Source organism: Heterodontus francisci, chromosome 11 (assembly GCF_036365525.1).
Source record: "Heterodontus francisci isolate sHetFra1 chromosome 11, sHetFra1.hap1, whole genome shotgun sequence".
NCBI lineage: Eukaryota > Metazoa > Chordata > Chondrichthyes > Heterodontiformes > Heterodontidae > Heterodontus > Heterodontus francisci.
Window position 1 is genome coordinate 112,858,383 of NC_090381.1, and position 25,923 is coordinate 112,884,305.

At 45.0% G+C, this 25,923-nt stretch overlaps 1 protein-coding gene across 2 annotated transcripts in view; it reads right to left on the minus strand.

The window, feature by feature from the left end:
- Positions 1–2,850: 2,850 nt before the first annotated feature.
- LOC137374980 (nucleotidyltransferase MB21D2) overlaps positions 2,851–25,923 on the minus strand; it is a 60,943-nt gene continuing 37,870 nt past the window's right edge. For both annotated transcript variants that reach the window (XM_068041598.1, XM_068041597.1), the window contains exon 2: positions 2,851–4,332. In XM_068041598.1, the coding sequence (XP_067897699.1) occupies positions 3,062–4,332 (1,271 nt within the window). In that variant the 3' untranslated portion in view covers positions 2,851–3,061. The remainder of the gene's footprint in view (positions 4,333–25,923) is intronic.

Consider the following 25,923-nt stretch of genomic DNA (forward strand, 5'->3'; position numbering starts at 1 on the left):
GAAAAGCTTTGACAACATGTCCCTATTTCCAGCAATACTCAAGATTTCTTACAGTTAGAAGTGATGCTGGATAGCTTAAGAAAGGCAGTTTTGATAGCCAATCAGGGAACTGTAAGTTTGAGTTTGTTAGAGGTGCGTATTCTGTAGTCTGGGGTGGACTAGTTAGTTAAGTTTAAGTTTGACAAAGTAGGGGCCATTAGGAAACGGCCCAAAGCTATGTCAAAAAAACAAGCAAGAATTAACTATTTTGGTCCTGGTTGATTTAGCCCAGGCTTCATCACCGGGGAAACCCTTTTGACAAATCCAATCAAATCTTAAGAGCCCAAGAAGGTCCGATTGCCCCCGGCGGAAAATAAAATGTGACCTCTAGAATGCCTTATGCTCAGACCTAATACTGACAGTTCAGATTTCTTCTGGGAGTTCACCTTCCTGACGGATGCACGATGGCCCGGAGCAATATTATCCCAGGTTACTGAAGGGGCCAAGTATCCCATGACATACCCACGGATGGAACTCTGCTACAGTCAAGATGGAGCATTTAGCAAATAAATTGGTGGTGGAGCCCCATTTATTACAGAGAGCCTTCCAGCTGGTAACAGACGATGGATGCCCCCACCCCTCCCCCCCCCCCCCACCTCTCTTTAAATTGGAAGTGTCTGAATAAGGAAAAGAAATCCCTGATAATTTGTTGGTTTTTGTCCCTCTCACCAAGTTTTTTTTTTTACTGTTGAGCAGAGCCAGGTCATCGCTTAGGAACTCAATTGCCCTCCACCCAATATTGTGCCTTACAACAGGAATTGCTCGAGCCCCTGGCGCTTTGCCGGTAGGGAGTGGGGTGATAGTAACAGGGATTGCAGAGCGCGACAGGATAAGTACATGAACCATAAACCTTTGGGAGCTCTGTACCTGCAAACCTACAGAGAGGTTTGCCTCCACTTCAGAGGCAGACATCTGTAGTGGAAGAAAAGGGCATTCAAACACACTGTGAGGATTATCAGTTTGGAAAAGCAACAGCAATAAAGATCAACTTAGATTGATGGAGAGGATCATTCAGACACAGACACCTCCATATAGACAGGGAAAGTGGGAGAGGGATGGTACATGAACCATAGGCCTTTGGGAGCTTTGTTTCCACGATAGGGATACGACCTTACAAAGTGGTATAAAACATCAGAATTACCAAGGCAAGGTGGCATGGCATTAAGAAATCTTAGTTGCCTTGAGTCAGGAAGCATTCGCAACCTGTAATGGATAAAATGCAATGTATTGGTTCAGTTAAGGAGAGGAAGGAACAGAGATTGAGGTGTTGGCCAGTAAGTAATCCTTGTTACTGTTCGATTCATTACTGCAGTTAAAGACACAACTACTATGGGTGAATAGATTTGACCTGATTTAACCACTAACGTGCGGTTTGTGTGTCTGATGGACCACAGGGGTCCTGGGCCTATTCCAACTTATTTATGGATATACACACACTAAACGCTCTCCATGAGGGTGAAAGCCTGGGCTCCTATCAAAGCCCGTCCAGATTCACAGAATACATGGCCTTGTTTAAAGAGGAAGAGTTTTTTTATCTGGGTATAATTAATGAACAGCAACAGCACCTCATTTCTCTCAAGACCCCAATTGCTCAGTAAACAGCTGTATGTTTGGGCAGGATCTCTGTGTCCAACAATAAGGGAGAAGGTTCAACAGTAGAAGACAAATTGCGGATTGCAGCAGCCGTGAAGCCAGCAGACAGACAGACACAGTAACTACTCCAAGAGCAGCAACATGGCTCTACTCAGCCTGGAGGCTTTGCAGAGGGTGGGAGTTTACAGGAGCCTTGTGTTCCCTCCTTTCTACGTACCTCTCCCCATCCACTCACTGGCTCTTTGCTGCAGGACACCTCCAAGCAACACCCACATTTTGTGCCTGAGCTTATTTGGTGAGCGTAGGCTGTTCAATCATGGATGGCATCACAGCTGAATCCAGTCCCGCTTCTGCCCAACCTGTGCACACGTATGTACGCGTACATACTCCAGCAGAGATAGCAATAGGGAAGTTACTGGATTGCAAATCAGGAGCAGTATCCCGTTTGATTCTCCCACCACCCTCCTCCTCCATACTGGCACTGAGGCCTACTTTAGCCACTCCAGCCAAGCTGAGCTCACTCAGTCCCTGACCAGCGATTGCTCATGCCAGTTCTCTGGGTCCCTATTTGCCCAGATTACCAAACAGCTACAAGAATGAGACTCAAGCAGCACAGAACCAACTTTCATCCCAAAGTTGACTTGGCTTGATGGAAAAACTTTACCATGACAAGTTAGCGTGAGGGTGTACACAAACCAAGATGTGTGGAGGCGACTAGTCAAGTAATTGATCATCCTAGTTCACACTTTTCAAATATTTTTGAAGCCCTTTTGGAAAACCCACCGAATTTCAACAAAAAAAAACAATCCCTAAAAAACCCTGCCCACAACATTCCGACTGCAACAGCGGGCCCGTTTTCCCCGAGCCCTGCCACGTTCCCGCTCCTCAGCGCATCAAGACTTTCCCCAGCCTTTAAAGCACCGCAGCCTCCACTCCTCGCCGAGGGAGAGGAGCTGTCCTCGCCCCACTCCTCGCCGAGGGAGAGGAGCTGTCCTCGCCCCACTCCTCGCCGAGGGAGAGGAGCTGTCCTCGCCCCACTCCTCGCTCGTCTGCCACAAGGTTTCTGCCACTTGTTTTGGAAGGATTGATCAGAGGAGCTCGGAAAATAATTTCCTTTTTGGAAAAAGGAAGAAAGAACACTTTCTGATGGAAGACCTTTCAACCCCACCTCCCCACCTCACGCCCCGCCCCCACTTTAAAGAAATCAGTCTGAGGAAAACGAAAACCATTATTTCTGAAAGTTACATTTGAAAACCGTCTAATCTTCTTGGACTTGGCCTTCAACTTGCTTGTGGTACCAAATTCGATTTGTACGTATTAGACATTCTGCTTTAAGTAGCGCTATTTAAGTGTTTTGGTCCTTTCAGAGGGCCAGAGGTGTGTTGGGACAGGACACATGACGTATCCGAATTCCCCCCCAACTCTTGCCTCAAAAGAATTTGTCATCTATTCTAAAGTGGGGTCTGGTGACATCGTCAGGGTTAATGAAGACAGAGATGGACTTTCCCGGATTCTCGGTCACTAGCTGCTGCAACTTCTTGGCCAGTCGGTCGTCTTGCTGCCGGTTGTCCCCGGAGCCATTGTCAGAGGATGGGGAAGGTGTGCCGGAGCTGGTGCCCCTCCGCTGTACCTCCTGCGTCAGCCGGTTGGCGGCCTTGACGTGCTCGATGGCAGTCCGCAGGTGCTCGGCGGGGTCCGAGCGGACCGATGACAGTTTGCGGGCGTGGAGTATGGCCGTCTCGTCGGAGAGATGCTCGAACATGTTGCACTGCGGGATGAAGTAGTTGGGGCAGGACCTGTTGACCAAGCAGTGCTGGAGGTCATCGATCAAGCCGAGTAGGAAGTCCGCTGCATATTCCTCCTGGGCCAGAAACGTGGCTGGGAGTCGATCGCAAGCCCAGAGCATCATACTCCGCAAGTGATACGGACTGATGGCCTTGGGTCTGGACAAGAGTTTCATAATGACAGCCTTGCAAGCTTGGTAGGCTTGCATGAGGCTGCTGGAGATGCATTTCTTCAGCTGGACCTCACTCCGTGCAAACGACAAGCGCCATTCATTTTCCCTTTTCCCATTAACAGAAGAAGCTGGCACCAGATAGAAACCACTGATGACTTCCTCCTCTGTGATCTTTCCATCCCAGAAGTGGTTCTCCATCAACCAGCTCTGTGCAACCGCAGGCCAACCCTTGAATGACACCACAGGGATGATGTCGTACAGCATGCGGCTGGAGCCCACGGCCAGGATGACGGATATCACCGTGCCATTCCTCTCCACCTTCTCAACTTTGGGCATCCCTCGCTGGGGCTTCTTCTGGATCTCGGCAAGCACGATGGTGATGGAGTCATAAAACCAGTCTGCCACCCGGGTGGGGGAGAAAAAGTAGTTGGTACCTCCGTTGATGTGGTCCACAATGGTGCAGCAGTCCTTCCACTTGTTGATGGTCCCTTCATCAAAGAGTCGGAGACTCAGCCAAGAGTGGCAGAGAGCAGAGTGGCGCATGTCCAGGGTCACTGGCTGGTTCCGGTCATGGAGTTTGAGGGCTGGGACCAGAAGAGTGAAGTCCATGTCATAATCCGTCCCCCGGACGTAGATGTTAAGCTCCTCGAGGTCCATGTCCACGACTCCTTCACGGACACCTCCAGACAGCAGGAGATACTCATTGGCAACTGGGAGCTTCTGGTCCAACTTCTGCACCATGCCTGGTCAAAACAAAACAAAATATGCACAAAAAGAGACATGAGCTTGGAAGGGGAAAACTGAATAAATCGCTTTTTCAAACTGAGCCCCCTCTATCCTGTCAGGCCAATAGCAGTTTAGCAGAGGTGAGAGTTCCAGGTAATCTTAATCTCCCAGTTTCCCACCATTCTTTGGTGCTGTCCTTTGACCAGACAACCCTCCGAGATCTCCTTCACTTCTGACCTCGTGGGCATCCCTGATTTTAATCGCACCACCTTCGGCAATCGGGGCCCCAAGCTCTGGAATTCCCTCCCCAAACCTCTCCACCTCTTATAAGACGTTCCTTAAAATCAATCTCTCTCACCTTTTCTAATATCGCTTTATGTGGCTCGGTGTCATATTTTGCTTGGCAACACTCCTGTGAATCACCTTGGGATATTTTACTATGTTAAAGTAAAACCTAAATGCACGTAGATGTTGTTGGATGAATAGAGATACAGTCAGTGAGAGTGCGATAAGGGGTGGAGTTACTGAGTCACAGTGAGGGGGAGCTGGATAAAGGAGGCAGAGGAGCTAAGTGGAGAGGCTTGTATTTATACAGCGTCTTTAACATAACAAAACATCCCAAAGCACATCACAGAAGAATTATAAAGCAAAATTTGTCATCGAGCCACATAAGGAGATATTAGCACATAACCGAAAGCTTGGTCAAGGAGGTAGCTTTTCAGTAGTGTCTGAGAGGAGGTGCAGCTGCTGCAGGCCGATCTCCTGCTCCCGGACCCAGCGCTGCCGCCGCTCCATCTCCAGCAGTCTCCGCCGGGCTTCTGCAAACTCCAGGCTGCTGCTCGGCGTCAAGTTGCTCCTTCTCCTCGAAAAGGAATTCCAGAACTTAGGGCTCAGGCAACTAATGGCACGGCCACCAATGGTGGAACGATTAAAATCAGGGATATTCAAGAGGCCAGAATTAGAGGAGTGCAGAGACTGCAGAGGGTTGGGTGTGGTGGGGGCCGGGGGGGGGGCAGGATTGGAGAAGGTTACTGAGATAGGGAGGGGTGAGGCCATGGAAAGAATTGAAAATAAGGAAGAGAATTTAAAAAACACAAAGGGATGGCTTACCTGGGAGCCAGTGCAGGTGAACAGGACTTGAGGTCAGTAAACACTGTTAGTAATACATGGAGCTGGCGGGGGAAGAGCTACTGAGAGACAGTGTAGGAGTTGGATTAACGACTATTTGGAGCTGAAGTATTCTTGTGTTAATCACTCCTTGAAATAACTTCAATCTATCGATATCATCTAATACCTTATATATCTTTATGAAATTCCCCTCATCCCTTCCAAGTACTTTCAGTCTTCCCTCATGACTCAGCCCTCTGGTCTTTATGATTAACTGCGTGACTCATTCTTTCCCTCCCACTAATACCCACATAACCTTCATGCACCTGGCTAGTTTATGGGACTGTATAATTGCACCCTCTGAGGCTGTAGATTGTGGATTTAAGACCCCACTCCAGATACTGGAGTACAAAATCCAATATGGCACTCCAGTGCAGTACTGAGGGAGTGCTACGCTGTCAGAGATGCCATCGTTTGAATGCGATGTTAAACCTGGCTGCCCTGTCAGGTGGGCGTAAAGGATCCCACGACTGCGATTTTGAAGAGCAGGGGACGTCGCCCCGGTGTCCTGAGCCAATATTTATCCCTCAACCAAAGTCACCAAAAAACTGATTACCTGCTCATTATCTCAATGTTGTTTGTGGGAGCTTGCTGTGCACAAATTGGCTGCCATATTTCAGACATTACAACATTGACTACACTTCAATAGTACTCATTAGTTGTAAAGCGCTTTAGGTTGTGAAAGACGCTATATAAATGCAAGTTTATACTTTCTTTTCTTGCACTAAATAATGGTGGGTCAAATGAGTGCTCTCCATGTTCAGATGTCCAAATGGTACATCAATGTGTGCCAGGCATTTGTGAGCATGACTGGCATGTGTAGATGCTGTGCTGGTATTTTATATCAAGCATTGGACAGTAACCCAAGGGACAGGGACCAGGGTTCTCCCATGGCTGCAAAGCTTTTTCTTCTGGTCATTCAACAGCCTCGGGAAAATATAGAATCATACAGCACAGGAGGAGGCCATTCGGCCCATCATGCCTGTGCCAGCTCTTTGAAAGAGCTATCCAATCAGTCCCACTTCCCTGTTCTTTCCCCACAATGCTGTAAATTTCTCCTTTTCAAATATATACCAATTCCCTTTTTAACGTTACTTGTGAATCTGCTTCCCTTTCAGGCAATGCATTCCAGGTCAAAACTGACTGCATTCATAGAAATTTCTCCTGACCTCCCCTCGGATTTCTTTGCCAAATATCTTCAATCTGTGTCCTCTAGTTACTGACCCTCCCAGCACTGGAATTAGTTTCTCCTTATTTACTCTGTCAAAACCCTTCATTGTGAACTCAATTAAATCTTCCCCTAAACCTTAAATTGGGGCAAACGTTCCTCTTATTGAAATTCGACACAGCACCAAGAGGCAAACTGGGCTTGAATATTTGTACACATGTGATGGAGCCTACCTTCTCCCTCAAACACTAAAGATGAAAATCTGTTGCCACATCAGCTGGCATTTATAACATATAGAATATACAGCACAAACAGACCATTTGGCCCAACCAGCCTATGCTATTATTTATACTCTCCTCCCATTTCACTTCAGTCTTTTAGCATGTCGCTCTATTTTCTTTTCTCTTATGTACTCACCGAGTTTCCTTTGGAAAGCATCTAAATTATTTGCCTCAATCACTTCCTGTGATAGCAAGTTCCACATTCTAACTACTCTCCAGTAAACCAATTTCTCCTTATGCAGCACCTCGGGTGCCAACAAGAAGTCCCAAGGTACCTCAGTAAGATAGCCACTGGGACAGGTGGAGATTGGGCAAGGTCTGAGACCTGGCTTGTGAATTTTTGGTTAAAATGTTTTAGTGATGTCTTCCCACATTCCCCATGGATATAAAGACTGAAAATAACAAGTAGTGGACCTTTCAATGACTCGGATGAAGGAAGGGAGAGCCATACATCCAAGTTTACTGATGACATAAATCACGCAGATGGGAGCAGAAGGTTGCAAATGGATATGGACAGGTTAAGTGAGTGGGCGAAACTGTAGCAGATGGAGTTCAATATGGGGACATGGGAGATCACCTACTTTGGACCCAAGAAATATGGATCAGAGCATTATCTAAATGGTGAGAAGCAAGGAAGATACAGAGACATTTAGGGGTTCATGTTACAGAAATCACTAAAATAACTAGCGGGCAAGTACAAAAAATAATTTAAAAGGCTAATGGAATGTTATCTTCATCTCAAGGGGGCTGGAATACAAAAGTGGTGGAAGTCACGTTAATTATATAAAGCTCCAGTTAGAAGGCATGTGGTGTAACTGTGTTCAGTTCCGAGCACCGCATCTCAGGAAGGAAATCTTGGCCTCGGAGGAAGTGCAGAGCAGATTCATCAGAATACAGGGGCTAAAAAGGGTTACAATTATGGAGGGCAGGTTGTATAGATTTGGACTGTATTCCCTCAAGTATAGAAAATCGAGATGGTCTGATGGAGGTGCTCAAGATGATTAAAGAATTTGATAGGGTAGACAGAGAGAAACTATTTCCTCTGGTGGGGGTGGGGGGGGGGAATCCAGAACAAGGGGGCATAACCTTAAAATTAGAGCCAGGCTGTTCAGGGGTGATGTCAGGAAGCACTTCTTCACACAAAGGGTAGAGGAAATCTCTCCCCCAAAAAGCTGTTGAGGCTGGAGGTCAACTGAAAATTTCAAAACTGAAATTGATAGCTTTTTGTTAGCCAAGAATATTAAAGGGTTATCGAACCAAGGCGAGCAAAGAGAGTAAAGATACAGATAAGGCATGATCTAACTGAATGGTGGAGCAGGCTCGAGGGGCTGAATGGCCTACTCCTGTTCCCAATTACAAATTTAAAAAAAGATACTAAATTGATATTAATTATTGGGATTGATGCATAAAGTGGGTTGAATAAATTTATATCTTTTTTAAATGAACACATTTAAATAAAATAAATGGAGTCTAATTACTGAAATGGAGTAGTAATTATGAATGTAATGAATGATTTAATTAACTGCTACTTCATCTCCCAAGAGGTTTACTAACTATATTTGGAGTTTCACCACTCCCCTTTTTCATCATCTACTTTTGCTGGAAAAGTTTTAAAAAATTGTTTTAAAAAAATGTTTTTTGCAGTTGGAATCATACCTAGTGCAAAGGAAGATGGCTGTGGTTGTTGGAGGTCAATCATCTGAGCTCCAAGACATCACTTCAGGAGTACGTCAGGGCAGTGTCCTAGGCCCAACCATCTTCAACTGCTTCATCAATGACCTTCATTCAATCATAAGGTCAGAAGTGGGGATGTTCGCTGATGATTGCACAATGTTCAGCATCAATCATGACTTCTCAGAAGCAGTCCGTGTAGAAATGCAGCAAGACCTGGACAATATCCAGGCTTGGGCTGATAAGTGTCAAGTAACATTCATGACACACAAGTGCCAGGCAATGACCATCTCAAACAAGAGAGAATCTAACCATCTCCCCATGACATTCAATGGCATTACCATTGCTGAATCCCCCACTATCAACATCCTAGGGGCTACCATTGACCAGAAACTGAACTGGAGTAGCCATATAAATACCGTGGCTACAACAGCAGGTCAGAGGCTAGGAATCCTGCAGCGAGTAACTCACCACCTGACTCCCCAAAACCTGTCCACCATCTACAAAGCACAAATCAGGAGTGTGATGGAATATTCTCCACTTGCCTAGATGGGTGCAGCTCCAACAACACTCAAGAAGCTCAACACCATCCAGGACAAAGCAGCCCGCTTGATCGGCACCCCAGCCACAAACATTCACACCCTCCACCACCAACGCACAGCAGCAGCAGTGTGTACCATCTACAAGATGCAATGCAGCAATGTATTAAGGCTCCTTAGACAGCACCTTCCAAACCCACGACATCCACCAACTAGAAGGACAAGGGCAGCAAATACATGGGAACACCACCACCTGCAAGTTCCCCTCCAAGTCACACACCATCCTGACTTGGAACTATAATCGCCGTTCCTTTACTGTTGTTGGGTCAAAATCCTGGAACTCCCTTCCGAACAGCACTGTGGGTGTACCTACATTCCAGTGACTGTAGCAGTTCAAGAAGGCAGCTCACCATCACCTTCCCAAGGGCAATTAGGGATGGGCAATAAATGCTGGCCTAGCCAGCGACGCCCACATCCCATGAACGAATAAAAAAAAGTATTGGATAGTGAAGATTCTGCAGCTTTATTAAGACTAAGCGGACATGAAATTTGGAAATTAATGAGGGAGCAGGAGAGCAAGAGTGTGACAGGAAGCGAGAGATAGAGAAATGAGAGTAAATGAGATAGAAGAACTGAGAGTGCCAAGCAGAAGAGAGCAGAGTTCACCGCACTAACCAGTGTGATAACGAGTGTAAGGCAAAGGGTGAACGAGCAAGAGCATGAGAGAAAGACAGCGCTCAAGAGAGAGCACAAGAGACGGGCAGATAAACAGAGACAGAGAAAGAGAAAAAGAGAGACAAACAAGAGCACAAGAATGCAATTGATATTGTGGGCTGCTCCAGAATTCAGGCCAGATCCACTGCCTCTTGTTCTATCTGGTAGGTTTAGCAAACATCTCAATGAGCACGAACAATGACAAGGATCACTAGGGTTTATAGAGCAAGATATGCTGCCTCTTGCCCCAGCTGACTGACTCAGAGACTGAATGGTTACATCTGAGAGAGTGACCCAGCTCTGCAAAGCTAATCCGAATGTAAATCAGGAAATGGGAGGGAGGAACTCAAGAAAATTACAAATCACCAAGGAAGTGGTATTGAGCAAATTGTTGAAGCTGTGGGCTGACAAGTCTCCCGGGTCCTGATGGACTTCATCCTAGGGTATTAAAAGAAGTGGCTAGTGAAATAGTTGATGCGTTGGTTTTAATTTCCAAAATTTCCTCGATTTGGGGAAGGTTCCATCAGATTGGGAGGGAGGGTGACAAAAAGCAGGAAACTACAAGCCAGTTAGCTTAACATCTGTCATCGGGAAAATGTTAGAAGCTATTATTAAAGATGTTATAGCAGGGCACTTAGAAAAATTCAAGGTAATCAGGCAGAGTCAACATGGTTTTGTGAAAGGAAAATCATGTTCAACCAATTTATTGGAGTTCTTTGAAGAAGTAACATGTGCTGTGGATAAAGGGGAACCAGTGGATGTACTGTACTTAGATTTCCAGAAGGTATTTGATAAGGTGCCACATCAAAGGTTATTGCGGAAAATAAAAGCTCATGGTGTAGGGGTTAACATAAACAGGAAACAGATAGTATGTATAAATGGGTCATTTTCTGGTTGGCAAGATGTAATGAGTGGTGTGCCACAGGGATCAGTGCTGGGGCCTCAACTTTTTACAATTTTATATAATGACTTGGATGAAGGGACCGAAGGTATGGTTGCTAAATTTGCTGATAACACAAAGATAGGTAGGAAAGTAAGTTGTGAAAAGGATATAAGGAGGCTACGATGGGATATAGATAGGTTAAGTGAGTGGGCAAAGATATGGCAAATGGAGTGTAATGTGGAAAAATATGAAATTGTCCATTTTGGCAGGAATAAAAAAAAAAACATTATCTAAATGGCAAGAGATTGCAGAGCTCTGAGATGCAGAGGGATTTGGATGTCCTAGTGCATGAATCACAAAAGGTTAGTATGCAGGTTCAGAAAGTAATTTGGAAAGCTAATTGAATACAAAAGTAGGGAGGTTATGCTTCAGCTATACAGGGCACTGGTGAGACCACATCTGGAGTACTGTGTACAGTACTGGTCTCCTTATTTAAGGAAGGACGTAAATGCATTGGAGGCAGTTCAGCGAAGGTTTACTAGACTAATACCTGGAATGAGCGGGTTGACTTATGAGGAAAGGTTGGACAGACTAGGCTTGTATCCGCTGGAGTTTAGAACAGTAAGAGACGACTTGATTGAAACATATATGATCCTGAGGGGTCTTGACAGGGTAGATGTGGAAAGGATGTTTCCCCTTGTGGCAGAATCTAGAACTAGGGGTCACTGTTTAAAAATAAGGGGTCGCCCATTTAAGACAGAGATGAGGAGAAATTTCTTCTCTCAGAGTGTGGTGAGTCTTTGGAACTCTCTGTTTCCACTTCGAATATTTTTAAAGGTAGAGATGGATAGATTCTTGATAAGCTAGGGAGTGAAAGGTTATTGAGGGTAGGCATGAATGTGGAGTCGAGGTTACAATCAGATTAGCCATGATCTTGTTGAATGGCGGAGCAGGCTCGAGGGGCCGAGTGGCCTACTCCTGCTTCTAATTCATATGTAGCTCATCTTTCGAGCTCCTTCCGCCAGGGAGAGAAGTTTCTGCAGATGCCAGCGAGCTTGTGAGCAACTACAGAGAGAAAGCTTTCTCCTGGGGTAGGCAACAAATACTATCCATCTACCCCACCTATCCACAGTATGCCCTTCAGCCCATCTACCCCACCTATCCACAGTGTGCCCTTCAGCCCATCTACCCCACCTATCCACAGTGTGCCCTTCAGCCCATCTACCCTACCTATTCAGTGTGCCCTTCAGCCCATCTACCCCACCTATCCACAGTGTGCCCTTCAGCCCATCTACCCCACCTATCCACAGTGTGCCCTTCAGCTCATCTAGCTATCTTGTCACAATGTCACAAATGCAAAATACTGCAGACGCTGGAAATCTGAAATAAAAACAGAAAATGCTGGGAATACTCAGCAGGACTGGCAGCAACCGTGGAGAGAGAAACATAAAGGTCATCAACCGACAACGTTAACTCTGTTTCTCTCTCCACAGTTGCTGCCTGACCTGCTGAGTATTTCCAGCATTTTCTGTTTTTATCCACAGTGTTGCCTTGGTAATAATATTGACTTGCATGCAAAATAAATTCAGTGGCCTTCCACTAGTTTTTTTTAAAAAAAAGAGAATTGGGAAATCTTATTTAAATTGACAAGCTCCATGGGACTGGACACCCAACAAGTGGGAGAGATTGCGAGAGAAGGCAAGACGTTATCGTTAGTTGGGAACAAGCTTGAATTTCAGCTGCGGACAGATGTTCAGTAGAAGGGAGGATGTGGAGAAGTAAGGAGTTCCACAATCTCGCTAAAAGATGGCCATTCATGGATTTCAAAAAAAAAACTTGCATTTATATAGTGCCTTTCACCAACCTTCGAATGCTCCAAAGCACTTCACAGCCAATGACGTACTTTTGAATTGTAGTTACTGTTGTAATGTAGGAAACAAGGCAGCCAATTTATGCACAGCAAGCTCCCACAAATAGCAATGTGAGAATGGGCCAGATCATCTGTTTTTAAGAATATCTGGTTGTGATTAAATCTTGGCCATGACTCCAGGAGAACTCCCCGTTCTTCTTTGAAAGAGTGGCTGAGAGATCTTTCCTGTCCATCTAAGGGGGCAGAAGGAGACTCAGTTATACATCTCATCTGAAAGACAGCACCTCCGACAGTACAGCACTCCCTCAGTACTGCACTGGGAGCCTGGAGTGGGTCTTGAACCCAGAATCATTAAATTCTACAACAGTGGTGCTTTAAACTGTATAAAACTTTTATCCTAAAAGCCAAGCTTGGTCCTTTGGCACCATGATGCCCTGGCTCAGCAGAAATTTCACCTTGAGACTTGCAGTAGATCTATGGCAGGCAACTCTCTGTTTGTTCCCCCCCCCCCCCCAACAAACAAATGAAATATTATGTTAATACTCCTTTGCCCTTCCACTGTTACAAGCAATTCCCTGAAGTCAGCATCGCTAACATTACAAAGAGACAAATCATCCAATAGCCACCTAGGTCACGCTGTCCTACACAACATGTCACTGTGACGTCAGTGCATCGTTCACCTTCCTTTGTTCGGATCGCACTATTCCGTACGTCACTGACATGCTGTCCTGCAACGGCAGATGCATCACTTCAGAGGTCCTGACACAGCTTTAAAGAAAAATCCTTGCACCTTAATTGTCTAAGCTCCTTCTCCCCATTGCTAGTCACACTAAAGAAAAGGAGGTTTTTTGTCCATAGCATACACTTTTGGATGAGGGATTACAGCAATGTGGAAAGACTGGAGAAGCTGGCATTGTTTTCCTTACAGCAGAGAAGGTTAAGGGGAGACTTAATAGAGGCGTTTTGATAGAGTAAATAAGGAGAAGAAATTGTTTCCAGTGGCAGGAGGTTCGGTAACCAGAGGACACAGAATTAAAGGTAATTGGCAATTGGAGAATTTTTTTTTAAAAACACAGTGAGTTATGATGATCTGGAATGCGCTGCCTGAAAGGGCAGTGGAAGCAAAGTCAATAGTCATTTTCAAAAAGGGAATTGGATAAATACTTGAAAAGGTAAAAATTTGCAGGGCTGTGGGGGAAAGAACAGGGGGAGTGGGACTAATTGGTTAGGTCTCTCAGACAGCCAGCACAGGCATGATGGGCCCAATGGCCTCCTTCTGTACTGGAAGATTCTATTTAAAAGGACACAGCTATCTCACCATGTTTGGTGAATTAATGTACTGTATGGTTGAGCCGTACAGACCGAGAAGGTTCAATATCTTATCCCTGTTCGCAGCTGATTTAGCAGCCACCTTGATAGTCTGTTTTTGTGATGCTGTTTGAGGGATACAGGTCTTCGGGGCAACTCCCCTTCTCTTCTTCAAATAGTGCCATGGGATCTTTTACATTCACCTGGAGGGAGCAGACAGGGCTTTGGTTTAACATCTAATCCAAAAGACAGACCACTGACAGCGCAGCACTCCCTCAGTACTGGCACGGTGGTGTTGGCCTAGAATTTGTGCTCAAGCCTCTGGGGAGGGACTCGAATCCACAACCCGCTAACTCAGAGGCCAGTCTGCTACCCACTGAGCTATGACCGACAGCAATATGCATGAACTTTCTATCAAGGGGGTCATTAGATTGCCATCAGTTCTTTTCCTCCTCACTACTCGGGGGGAGCTATTGTACCTCACCAAACACAACCCCTAACTCAACACAACATTGTGTTTGAACTGAAACATAAAACAAAAGCGCCCTTTAAAAAGATACTGGAGTGCTGGTGACACCATGGGCAGCGGGACACTTGTATTTGGACTTTCTGATTTGTATATTCTAGCGTTAGGGACACACCATTTATTCCAATTTCAAATGTTTCCACTTGTGGTGGAGTCCAAAACTGGGCGCCATAAATACAAGATAGTCTATAATAAATCCAACAAGGAACTTGGGAGAAACTTAGAACTCACCATCGCAGGAAGTGGCTGACTCGAATGGTAGATACACATTTCAGGGGAGGCTGAATAAACACATGAGCGAGAAAGAAATAGAAGGATATGGGCGGCAATGAAGTAGGGTGGGAGGAGACTCATGTGGATCATGTGCCTGTGCCGAGATTTCTATGTAGTTTGATGCAAATGGTTTACAGACAGCATTAAAATCATGCTAAACAAAAAACCCAAGCTTAGGTCTTCATAAGAGTAAGAGGAAAGAAAACTGGGGAAAAGAATGGAGACAAAGACAGGATTGCAGTGCCCTAATTATATACCTCAATCAAAGCACGGGCATTACTCCAGATGGCAGAGATACTTGGCAGCTACTGGCTATTGCAGAAAGCAGAAAGGGAGAGAAAACAAACTGGGGTGAAAGCCAAGTGAGTTTGTTCTGTGAAACAGCCCCAGAGACGTGGTTTCAAAGATTTAGCTAACTCATGCTTTGAAGATCCACCCAGCGAGACCTTTGCGCTATGAAATAATCTCCACCAATATTTGTATCATTGCTCTTTACCTCCTTTGGCAACTCCTCTCTGTTTAGCTGACAACATTCAGTGTTTTACATGAAAGTTCTTTGGATAAATGTTTCCCATCTGTCTGCACCTCCATATGCATCAGAGAAGGAAGGAGACTAGAGGAGAGAGAGAGATCGTTCTCTTTACAGCAGAGGAGCTAAATAAGGAGAAACTGTTTCCGTTGGCAGCGCCTTTCACGAGCTTGGGACAACCCAAAGCGCTTTACAGCCAATGACATATTTCCTGAATTGCACTGACTTTTACAATGTAGCAAACGTTGCAGCCATTTTACACACAGCAAGATCCCACAAACCGATCAGGACCAGAACATTTTTTTTTTTTAAATTGACGTTTGGTCGATGGATAAATGTTGGCCAGGTTATCCCTGTACTTTTTTGAAACAACATCTTTTAGGTCCACCCGAGAGGTCAGATGGCGCCTCAGTTTGACGTCTCATCCGAAAGACGGTACCTCTGACTGTGAAGCACTCGGTCCTGGCACAGTCTGTCAGCCTGGATTTTGAGCGCAAGTCTCTGGAGTGAGACTCGAACCCATGGCCTTCTGACACAGAGGCGAGGGTGCTACCCACGAAGCCATGGCTGGTACCTTGGGTGGAAAAGCACTAGAGGCCAGCCTGAGAATGACACCTCGCACACAAGTCAGTGCCTTCTGAAAAAAACTGCGGATGAAAATTGTACCCAAACACAAGATAAATAAAAAAAAAGGTGAAGAAAGCATTTTTATTGCAAGGATCAAATGGTGGCCTTGATGATTTGAAAGGGAATATGCCTTTAAAAATAAAATGTGCATTCTCACAGGAGCTTGAGGGACCAATTATCTCCATGCAGAGAGGAATCCCCCAGTGAGCAAAGACTCTCTAATATTGAGGGTACACGGAACAACATAACGATGCCATCAGCCACTGACGTAAGGACCCCCAGCTATCGCCACACACTGGGAACCGAGGTCCCTCAAACAATACTTGCATTTATATAGCACCTTTAACATAGTAAAGCCCAAGGCACTTCATGGGAGCATAATCAGCCAAAATTAGACACCGAGTCATATAAGGAGAGAGGTCGAAGTGGTAGGTTTTAAGGAATGTTTAAAGGAGGAGGGAAGGGTAGTGAGGCAGAGAGGTTTAGGGAGGGAAGGAATTCCAGATCTCAGAGCCATTGATGTGTAGGGGGCAGTGTTTCAGTAACCTCTTTCTTCTCCCCTCCCTCAGGGCAACTGTCATTAAAAGCACCAACACACACGGGGCGGGGGTTCTGTCTGTATGCTGCAGGTGTTCAACCATTTCCAATTGGCACTTTGCTCTCAAAAGGCCCATAACTCGAGTTGCCCTGAAGGCAGAGATCCTAAGGGGACCACCCTGAACTATATACAAGCTGTTTACAGGCTACAACTACTACAGTTTGTATTTATATAGCGCCTTAAACTTAGCAAAACCAAATGGTATCAAACTAAATTGGACACCAAAACATTAGGGCAGGTGACCTCAAGCTTGGTCAAACAAGTAGTTTTAAGAAGTCGAGGGAGACAGAGAGTTCTAGGGAGGGAATTCCAGAACTTAGGGCAGAGACAGCTGAGGAAACTAAAATTGGGGATGAGTCAGATGCTCGAATTGGAGGGTTGTAGGGCTGGCGGAGATTACAGAGATAGGCAGGGACAAGGCCATGGAAGGATTGGAAAATAGGGATGAGAATTTTAAAAATTGTGGTGTTGCCAGACCGGGAGCCAATGTAGGTCAGGGAGCACAAGGGGAGGATGAATAGGACTTGGTGCAAGTTAGGAATCAGACAGTTTTGGACAACCTCAAGTATACAGAAGCTGGCCTGGAGTGTGATGTAACAGCCGAGACCAGACGCAACAAAGGCAATGATGAGAGTTTTCAGCAGATGAGGTGAAACAAGGCTAGAGACAGGCGATTTACTTGTACTTCTTTCAATGTACTATACTGTATTCACTGCTCACAGTGTGGTCTCCTCTACATTGGGGAGACCAAGCACAGACTGGGTGACCGCTTTGCGGAACATCTCCGCTCAGTCCGCAAGCAGGACCCTGAGCTTCCGGTTGCTTGCCATTTCAACACTCCCCCCTGCTCTCATGCTCACATCTCTGTCCTGGGATTGCCACAGTGTTCCAGTGAACATCAACGCAAGCTCGAGGAACAGCATCTCATCTACCGATTAGGCACACTTCAGCCTGCCGGACTGAACATTGAGTTCAATAATTTCAGAGCATGACAGCCCCCCATTTTACTTTCATTTTTAGTTATTTTTTCTTCCTTTTTTCTTTACATTCTTTTTTACATTTTTTACAATCTTTTTTTGCATTTATTTCATTTCATCTTAGTTTGTCTAGTTTGCTTACCCACTGTTTTTTTCAGGTTTGCACTTGCTGCTGTTCAATATTCAGTGTATTAACACCTAATCTGTACTAATGCTTTGTCTTTCAACACACCATTAACATATTGTTTGCCTTTGCTCCGTGACCTTTTGGTCAGCTATGTGGCCTGGTCCAATCTGCACCTTCTCCTTTGTTATCTCCCGCCCCACCCCCACCTCACTTGTTTATAATCTGTGACTTTTCTAATATTTGTCAGTTCCGAAGAAGGGTCACTGACCCGAAACGTTAACTCTGCTTCTCTTCCCACAGATGCTGCCAGACCTGCTGAGTGATTCCGGCATTTCTTGTTTTTGTTAGAGACAGGCGATGTTACAAAAGGTGGACGGTCAGTCTCATTCCAAGAATATTTGTATAATGGAGAAACATATTCTACTCATCAGCTACTCGCTGGAAAATTCACAAAGGTGACTTGGACCTCTGGTTCCCCAAGCTCTCCAATTCTAGGGGGGTTTTCCTCACCTCATGTCGGAGTCTGTTGTAGACTCATTGACAAAGATTGCTTGCTGTAATTAGTCAAAAATACCATCATCATTGTATCATGTGGTTACCAGGATGCTAACAGGTGAATTGAATGAATCTTGGTCGATTGTCCTCCAGCAATACTTGCTGCACCTCCTGAAGGGCACCTCATTTGGTACGCACATTTATGGATCAATATTGTGGATGTAGAAGGGAATTCTATCCACACATTTTCAGCTTGTGATATGGTTACAATATCAATGGGAATATCAGGATGCACTCTGTATAATAAAAGGGGAATAAAGAGAAAAGCAGAAATACTGAAGTAAAAACCTCTAAGACCCAGCTACCGGCATCCCAAAGAGAAATGGCAGCCTTCCATTGAGCGGGACTCAGGAGGTCAAAGCATTCCAGAGGGTGAAAACTACTCAGGCGAGAACCCGACTGATCGGCTGTGGATTTTGCTGCACTATTTTATCAGACGCTTGGATTTGTATAGAGAAAAAAAAGAGAGAGAGAGAGACAGAGAGAGAGAGAGAGAGAGAGAGAGACAGAGAGAGAGAGAGAGAGAGACAGAGAGAGAGATAGAGAGAGGAGGGGCCAGAGTGGGGGTTGGGGGACAGGGGGGGTAGGATGTTGCTCTTGTAAGTGCTAAAGAGAATTGGATAAATACTTGTAGGAGAAAAAATCTACAGAGATATGGGGAAGAACAGGGGGAGCTGAACTAACTGGATTGTTCTTCGAAAAAGCTGGTACAGATTCGATGGGCCGAATGGCCCCCTTCTGCACTGTATTTTACTATGATGCTACGAACAGGCTCGAGGGCCTCCTCCTGTTCCTATGGCCATCCCTGTTACAGATTCTTTCTGGACCCAGCCTATTTCTTCTTTGCCTCTGTGAAGCGCCTTGCAACCTTTCTTTATTCCATTAATTCATCATCATTTCCTGGGCCAACACCCCCCCCCCACCCCCCAAAATATACATCAACTTTGTGAGCTTTGCTCAGTGAAACTGAGTGCAGCATCTGCTGACAGAACACCAGTGACTTCATCTCAAAAGTATTTGTAGTGGAGTGGAAATGGGGTCTTTGAAAGTAAATATTTGCTTTGATGGAGGGGATATGGGGGTCTGGGGCTCAGCTCAGGAGCTGGGTTTCAAAGACACAGTAAGGCTGAAACTGTAGCTGGGGAGGTGGGTGGGTGATAGTGCTGAGGGAAGGGCCTGATGGCTCAAGTCTTCCCAAGCTTTAAGTGGAGTGCACTGGGGCAGTAAATGGAAAGAGTGAGTGAATGGACCTAAGCAGGCATGGACCGCCCCTCATGTCCATCTCTCTCTCTCATTCCCCCACCCCACTGTTTCTGAGCTTCACACCATTACTTTACAGACCTGTTTAACACAGCTGGAAATAGAAAAAAAAAGAGAGTTTCAGATTTCTCTTGGAGTTAATGGCTTGACTGAAGCACACAGTCATTGAAAAGCTACTTCTCATTCAATATTCCTTAGAGGGCAGCAAGAGATCAATAATTCATTGACACATGCAATAAAGCACCAGCGGCCCCTCCAAACATCATAAAGCCTGCCCTGTCTCTGTCAGACTCACCTCATATTCAAGATCTATTGGAGGTTTCTATTCACTCCTGAATGTAACAGATGCCTTTGGTCTCCTCAGACTCAGAGTCTGTATTCAGGTGGGCCGTACACCGACTCAATGAGGAGTTCATACGGCTTGGGAGTGCTTCAAACACCCATCGACACTGTGCGGGACAGTTGCCAACTCTAGTTTGCAACTCCAGCATCCAGCCTCATTCTCCCCCCCCCCCCCCCCACTTCTGGGTGCCCAACACTACCAATTTCACGACACCTGCCCTCTTGTATGTCAGCTGTCGCTCAGTTGTAAGGTCGCTCAGGAGGTCATGGGTTCAAGTCACACTCCAGAATCTAGGGGGCGTGCCCCCTGCAGCATTTTCTACAACACTTCAAAAGTAATTCATTGGTCGTAAAGCATTTTGCAATGTCCCGAGGTCATGAAAGGTGCTATAAAAATGCATATTCTTTTTTTCTATCCCTTTTTGACCAGTTTGATCAATACTGATTGAAAAGCATTTCCCAGGCTCAATCCTCTCTGCTGTGAGGTCATAATTGGAGGCAGGATTTGAGGGATTCTTGCTTTGGTGAATAATGGGAGGCACACCTGTATCAAACAAGCGTACTTGGTGTGCAACAGGTGCAAGAGGGGTTCACAACACCACATGCCATCGTAACTGGAGCTTGTAAGAATATTGATATCTTTTTACATTAATAGCATAAGATATATTTGGGCAGCACAGTGGCGCAGTGGTTAACACCGCAGCCTCACAGCTCCAGCGACCCGGGTTCAGTTCTGGGTACTGCCTGTGTGGAGTTTGCAAGTTCTCCCTGTGTCTGCGTGGGTTTTCGCCGGGTGCTCCAGTTTCCTCCCACAGCCAAAGACTTGCAGGTTGATAGGTAAATTGGCCATTGTAAATTGCCCCTAGTGTAGGTAGGTGGTAGGAGAAAGGTGGGGATGTGGTAGGGAATATGGGGTTAATGTAGGATTAGCATAAATGGGTGGTTGTTGGTCGGCACAGACTCAGTGGGCCGAAGGGCCTGTTTCAGTGCTGTATCTCTAAATAAATATACGAGCTGGAGTAGGCCATTCAGCCCCTTGACCCTACTCCGCCATTCAATAAGATCATAGTTGATCTTTTTCTCAACTCCACCTTCCCGCACTATCCCCCATATCACTTAATTCCATTAGCATACAAATATTTATCAACCTCTACCTTGAATGTACTCAATGACTGGAAATCTCTACCCCAGAGAGCTATGGATGCTCAAAGATTCACAATCCTTTGAGTGAAGACATTTATCCTCATCCAAGTCCTAAAAGCTTAACCTCTAATTCTGAGGCTGACCCCATCTTCTAGGTTCTCCAGTCAGGCGAAACATCGGCCTAGCATCTAGCCTGTTAAGAATGTTATGTTTCAATGACATCACCCCTCATTCTTCAGAACTCCAGGGAATCTATCCAATCTCTCCTCATAGGAGAATAACCGGATCCCAGGAATCAGTTCAGTGAACCTTTGTTGCATTCTGTCTAGAGCAAGTATACCTTTCCTTAGGTAAGGAGACGAAAACTGTACACAGTACTCCAGGTGTGGTCTCACCAAGACCCTATGAGGCGTCTTAACTCTTATACTCCAATCCCTTGTAATAAAAGCAAAAATACCATTTGCTTTCCTAGTTGCTTGCTGTACCTATATGTTAACATTGCAATGCGTGCACCAGGATACCAAAGTCCCTCCGCATGCAAACATCTCCCAGTTTCAACTTCTAAAAAAAACATTCTACTTTTCCTACTGGAGTGGAGAACCTCACATTTCTCCAAATCATATTCCATCCGCCACATTCTTGCCCACTCACTGAACCTGTATACATCCCTTTGCAGACCCCATTCTGTCCTCCTTACAACTTACTTTCCCACCTAACTTGGTATCATCAGCAAACCCGGATACATTACACTTGTTCCCTTCATCTGAAACACTGATACAGATTGTAAATAGCTGAGTTTTAATTCCAACAAAGAAAGAACTGCAATAGAGATTTTGTTTAAGTTGTCTTCTCACAAAAACTGGCCTCCCCCCCTCCCCCCCCCCACCCGAGTGATCTTATTAGGGAAGGATATTGTACTGTAAAGATAGACACATGTTTGGAACATAAGAACACAATAACTGGAGCAGAAATAGACCATACAGCCACTCAAGCCTGCTCCGCCATTCAATACAATCATAGCTGATCTTCTGCTTCTGGAGAAATATTGACCCTAAAAGATAGAAGATTGAAACACACAAGCTTTTACAACGCAGCTTTTCATCACAACAGGAGGTCAGTGACAGAACAGGAGATTGCTGAAATATATAAGGCTATATGTCGCCATAGAATGTGCAAAGGATGCTTACAACAAAACTTGGGCTCAGGGAAGTGATAGGCAATAACAGTATGGTGTGAAAAGTAATGGGGGCCTCTTAACCCTGCTTAGTAATCAGTTAGAGCAATTGGGTAGTCAGAAAACATCAGATAATGTTGCACCCAGCAGGAAGATGACTGTAAAGAAAATGGTGTAAAAAGTGATACCATCTTTTAACTTAATTAGAAAGAAAGAGGCCTGTTGATGCCTTTGAGACTCAGTGCTGTGTACAGGCTTGGCGAAGACATCTTTGTGATTCCTCACAAAAATTCACACAAGCAAGCGTCAGACACAAGGCAAATGTGCATTCCTCTGTATGAATGTTAAGGGTGCTTAAGATTGAGATAAATGAAGTGAAGAGTCAGGCCCATTATTGTCTCTCAATTTATCAATTTGTTTGTAGGGTAGAGGACTTCCACAACAGATTCGAGATATCTCAATGATCATTGCGGACAAGGGGCACAACAACAAGGGAGCAGCTAGCAGTGGCAATCCCTACACTGGGACTCTTTACCTACTATGGAACAGCAAAGGGGCTCACCAAAATCTAAGTAGGGCAAGTGGCCCCACTAGTACTATAAATGGCATAGTCGCCCCTCCCTCATTATGTAAAGCAGCCTGTCCTCTGGATTTAAGACAGGGTCAGGACTGAGGGTAGACAAGTAAGTGGATGGCTCAACTTCCAGTGGCAGAGTTGGGATTTCCTAAAATTTCTGGGCTTGGATCTCCAAGACGTTGAGATTTCAGTAATGGTTCTATATTCACTTGAAGTGTGAAAAACACCCAACAGTACAGTCAGGGTTTTCAACCCGCCAGGATTACCCTGGAGTCTCCAGGAATTAAAGATTAATCTCCAGGACACTGCTGCAAGAACTGCAGAAACTCACCAAGGCTCCTTAGACAGCATTTTCCAAACCTGTGACCTCTACCACCGAGAAGGACAAGAACAGCAGATGCATGGGAATACCACCTCCAAGTCACACACCATCCTGACTTGGAACTATATCGCCATTCCTTCACTGTCACTGGGTCAAAATCCTGGAACTCCCTTCCGAACAGCACTGTGGGTGTACCTACCCCACATGGACTGCAGCGGTTCAAGAAGGCGGCTCACCACCACCTTCTCAAGGGCCATTAGGGATGGGCAATAAATGCTGGCCTGGCCAGCGATGCCCACATCCCCTGAACAAATAGAAAAAACCTGGAGAAAAAAAAAGCACCAGAACATTAAAATCTTAAAGATTTTTCTTTGAATGCATTGATTAGTTATAAAAGTTATTGGATATGGGACGGTGGGGTGGTGTAGTGGTAAAGGGCTATTTGACTGACAGTGAAGAATCACCCAATCGAGTAACGAAGAAACTGCTTTCTGATTGGCCATGGGAAGACGGGATTCCACGAGGATAGACATGTCTGGAAATCAATGGTGGGAGTGTGTGGGTGGAGAAGTTGAAGAACGCAGAAAGTCATGTGATGAAACCTACACCCAAGCAGAGTTGGAAACCCTTAGTGCAATTATTGAGTACTGTTGGGCGTTTCTGGCTGTGTGTGGAGAAAACTATATAACAGGAGGGTGAAGTACTTCAATTTAAGGGGATGAATTAAGAATATTGCAGAAGAGGTTTACTAGAATGGTTCCAGGGTTGAGAGACTGGAGTGCTGTGGATAGACTGGAGAAACTGGGAGGCTCTCCTTAGAGCAGAGATGGTTTGATAGAGTCAACATTCATGATTTTGAATGCCTGAATCAAAACCAACGAGAAACTGTTTCCAGTGGCAGGAGGGTTGGTAACCAGAGGACACATTAAAAGATAATTGACAAAAGAATCAAAGGTGACATGAAGAATTTATATTTTTTTAAAATCGGAGCAAGTCGTTGTGACCTGCAATGCACTGTCTGAAAGGGCGGTGGAAACAGATTCAATAGTCACTTTTTTTTTTAAGAGATACAGCACTGAAACAGGCCCTTCGGCCCACCGAGTCTTTCAAAAGAGAATTGGATAAATATTTAAAGTGAAAATATTTACAAGGCAGTGGGAGAAAGTACAAGGAATTGGCGTTAATTGGACATCAAAGAGCCGACAGCGATGCAATGGGCTAAATGGGCTCCTTCGGCATTGTATCAGTGGATGACTAAGAAGTGTATTGTACAATTTACAAGTCCAGTGTAACTTTCCTTCAACATTGAAATCTCCCCCTCTGTTGCTGCACTATTTGACTGCAAGACCATCATCATCAGGTCCTGGGTAAGTCTGTTCTAGCAATGTCAGTGATATAGAAGCCATCCCGCTGGCTTCTCGCCAGGCACAGCGTCTCTCTCAACTCTCCACCTTTAATAGGAGAATGTAAAACCACTTTTAAATAGTTATCAGACTCCTGGAAACACAACATGTATGGTCATTTTACTCTTTGAAAAGCTGCAGCTAACATTCATATGGAAAGCAGATATTCAGAAGTTTTAAAGTATTCTGATGGGAGGTCACAGACCAGAAATGTTAACTCTGTTTCTCTCTCCACAGCTACTACCAGACCTGCTGAGTATTTCCAACAGTTTCTATTCTACATAAGAACTAGGATCAGGAGGAGGCAATTCAGCCCCTCGAGCCTGCTCCGCCATTCAATACGATCATGGCTGATCTCATCTCGGCCTCAACTCCACTTTCCTGCCCATGCTCCATAACCCGTCCACACATTACTAATTAAAAATCTGTTTATCTCCTCCTTAAATTTACTCAATGTCCCGGCATCCACCGTACTCTAGGGTAGTGAATTCTACAGACTCACAACCCTTCGAGAGAAGTAATTTCTCCTCATCTCTGTTTCAAATCTTCTACCCTTTGTCCTAAAACTATGACCTCTCGTTCTAGATTGCCCCACAAGAGGAAACATCCTCTCTACGTCTACTTTATCAATCCCATTAATCAAATATCTCAATTAGATCTCCCCTCATTCTTCTAAACTCTGGAGAATAAAGGCCTAAACTGCTCAATCTCTCTTCATAAGACAAACCTCTCATCTCTGGAATCAATCTAGTGAACCTCCTCTGAACTGCCTCCGATGCAACTACATCCCTCCTCAAGTAAGGGGGCCAAAACTGTATGCAATACTCCAGGTGCGGTCTCACCTGCCTTGTACAGTTGCAGGAACACTTCCCTACTTTTATACTCCATTCCTTTGGCAATAAATGCCCAAATTCCATTTGCCTTCCTTATCACCTGCTGTACCTGCATACTAGTTTTCTATGAATCATGCACGAGGACACCCAGATCCCTCTGCACCGAAGCACTCTGAAGTTTATCTCCATTTAGATAATAATTTGCCTTTCTATTCTTCCGACCAAAATGGATAATCTCACACTTTTCCATGTTAAACTCCATCTGCCAAATTTTGGCCCATTCACCTAAACTATCCATATCCATTTGTAGATTTCTTATTTCTTTATTGCAACTTACTATCCCACCTATTTTAGTGTCATCTGCAAATTTGGCTATAGTACCTTCCATCCCTGCATCCAAGTCATTAATATTGATTGTAAATAGTTGGGGCCCCAAGAACCATACCCTGTGTCACCCCACTAATTACATCTTGCCAACCAGAAAAAGACCCATTTCTCCTGACTCTCTGTTTTCTGTTGATTAGCCAATCCTCTATCCAAGCTAATAAATTGCCCTTAACCCCATGTGATCTTACCTTGTGTATTAACCTTTTGTGCGGCACCTTATCAAATGCCTTCTGGAAGTCCAGATATACTACATCTACAGGATCCCCATTATCCACTTTGCTGGTTACAGCTTTGAAGAACTCTAGCAAATTAGTCAAACACGATTTACCCTTCATAAAACCATGGTGACTCTGA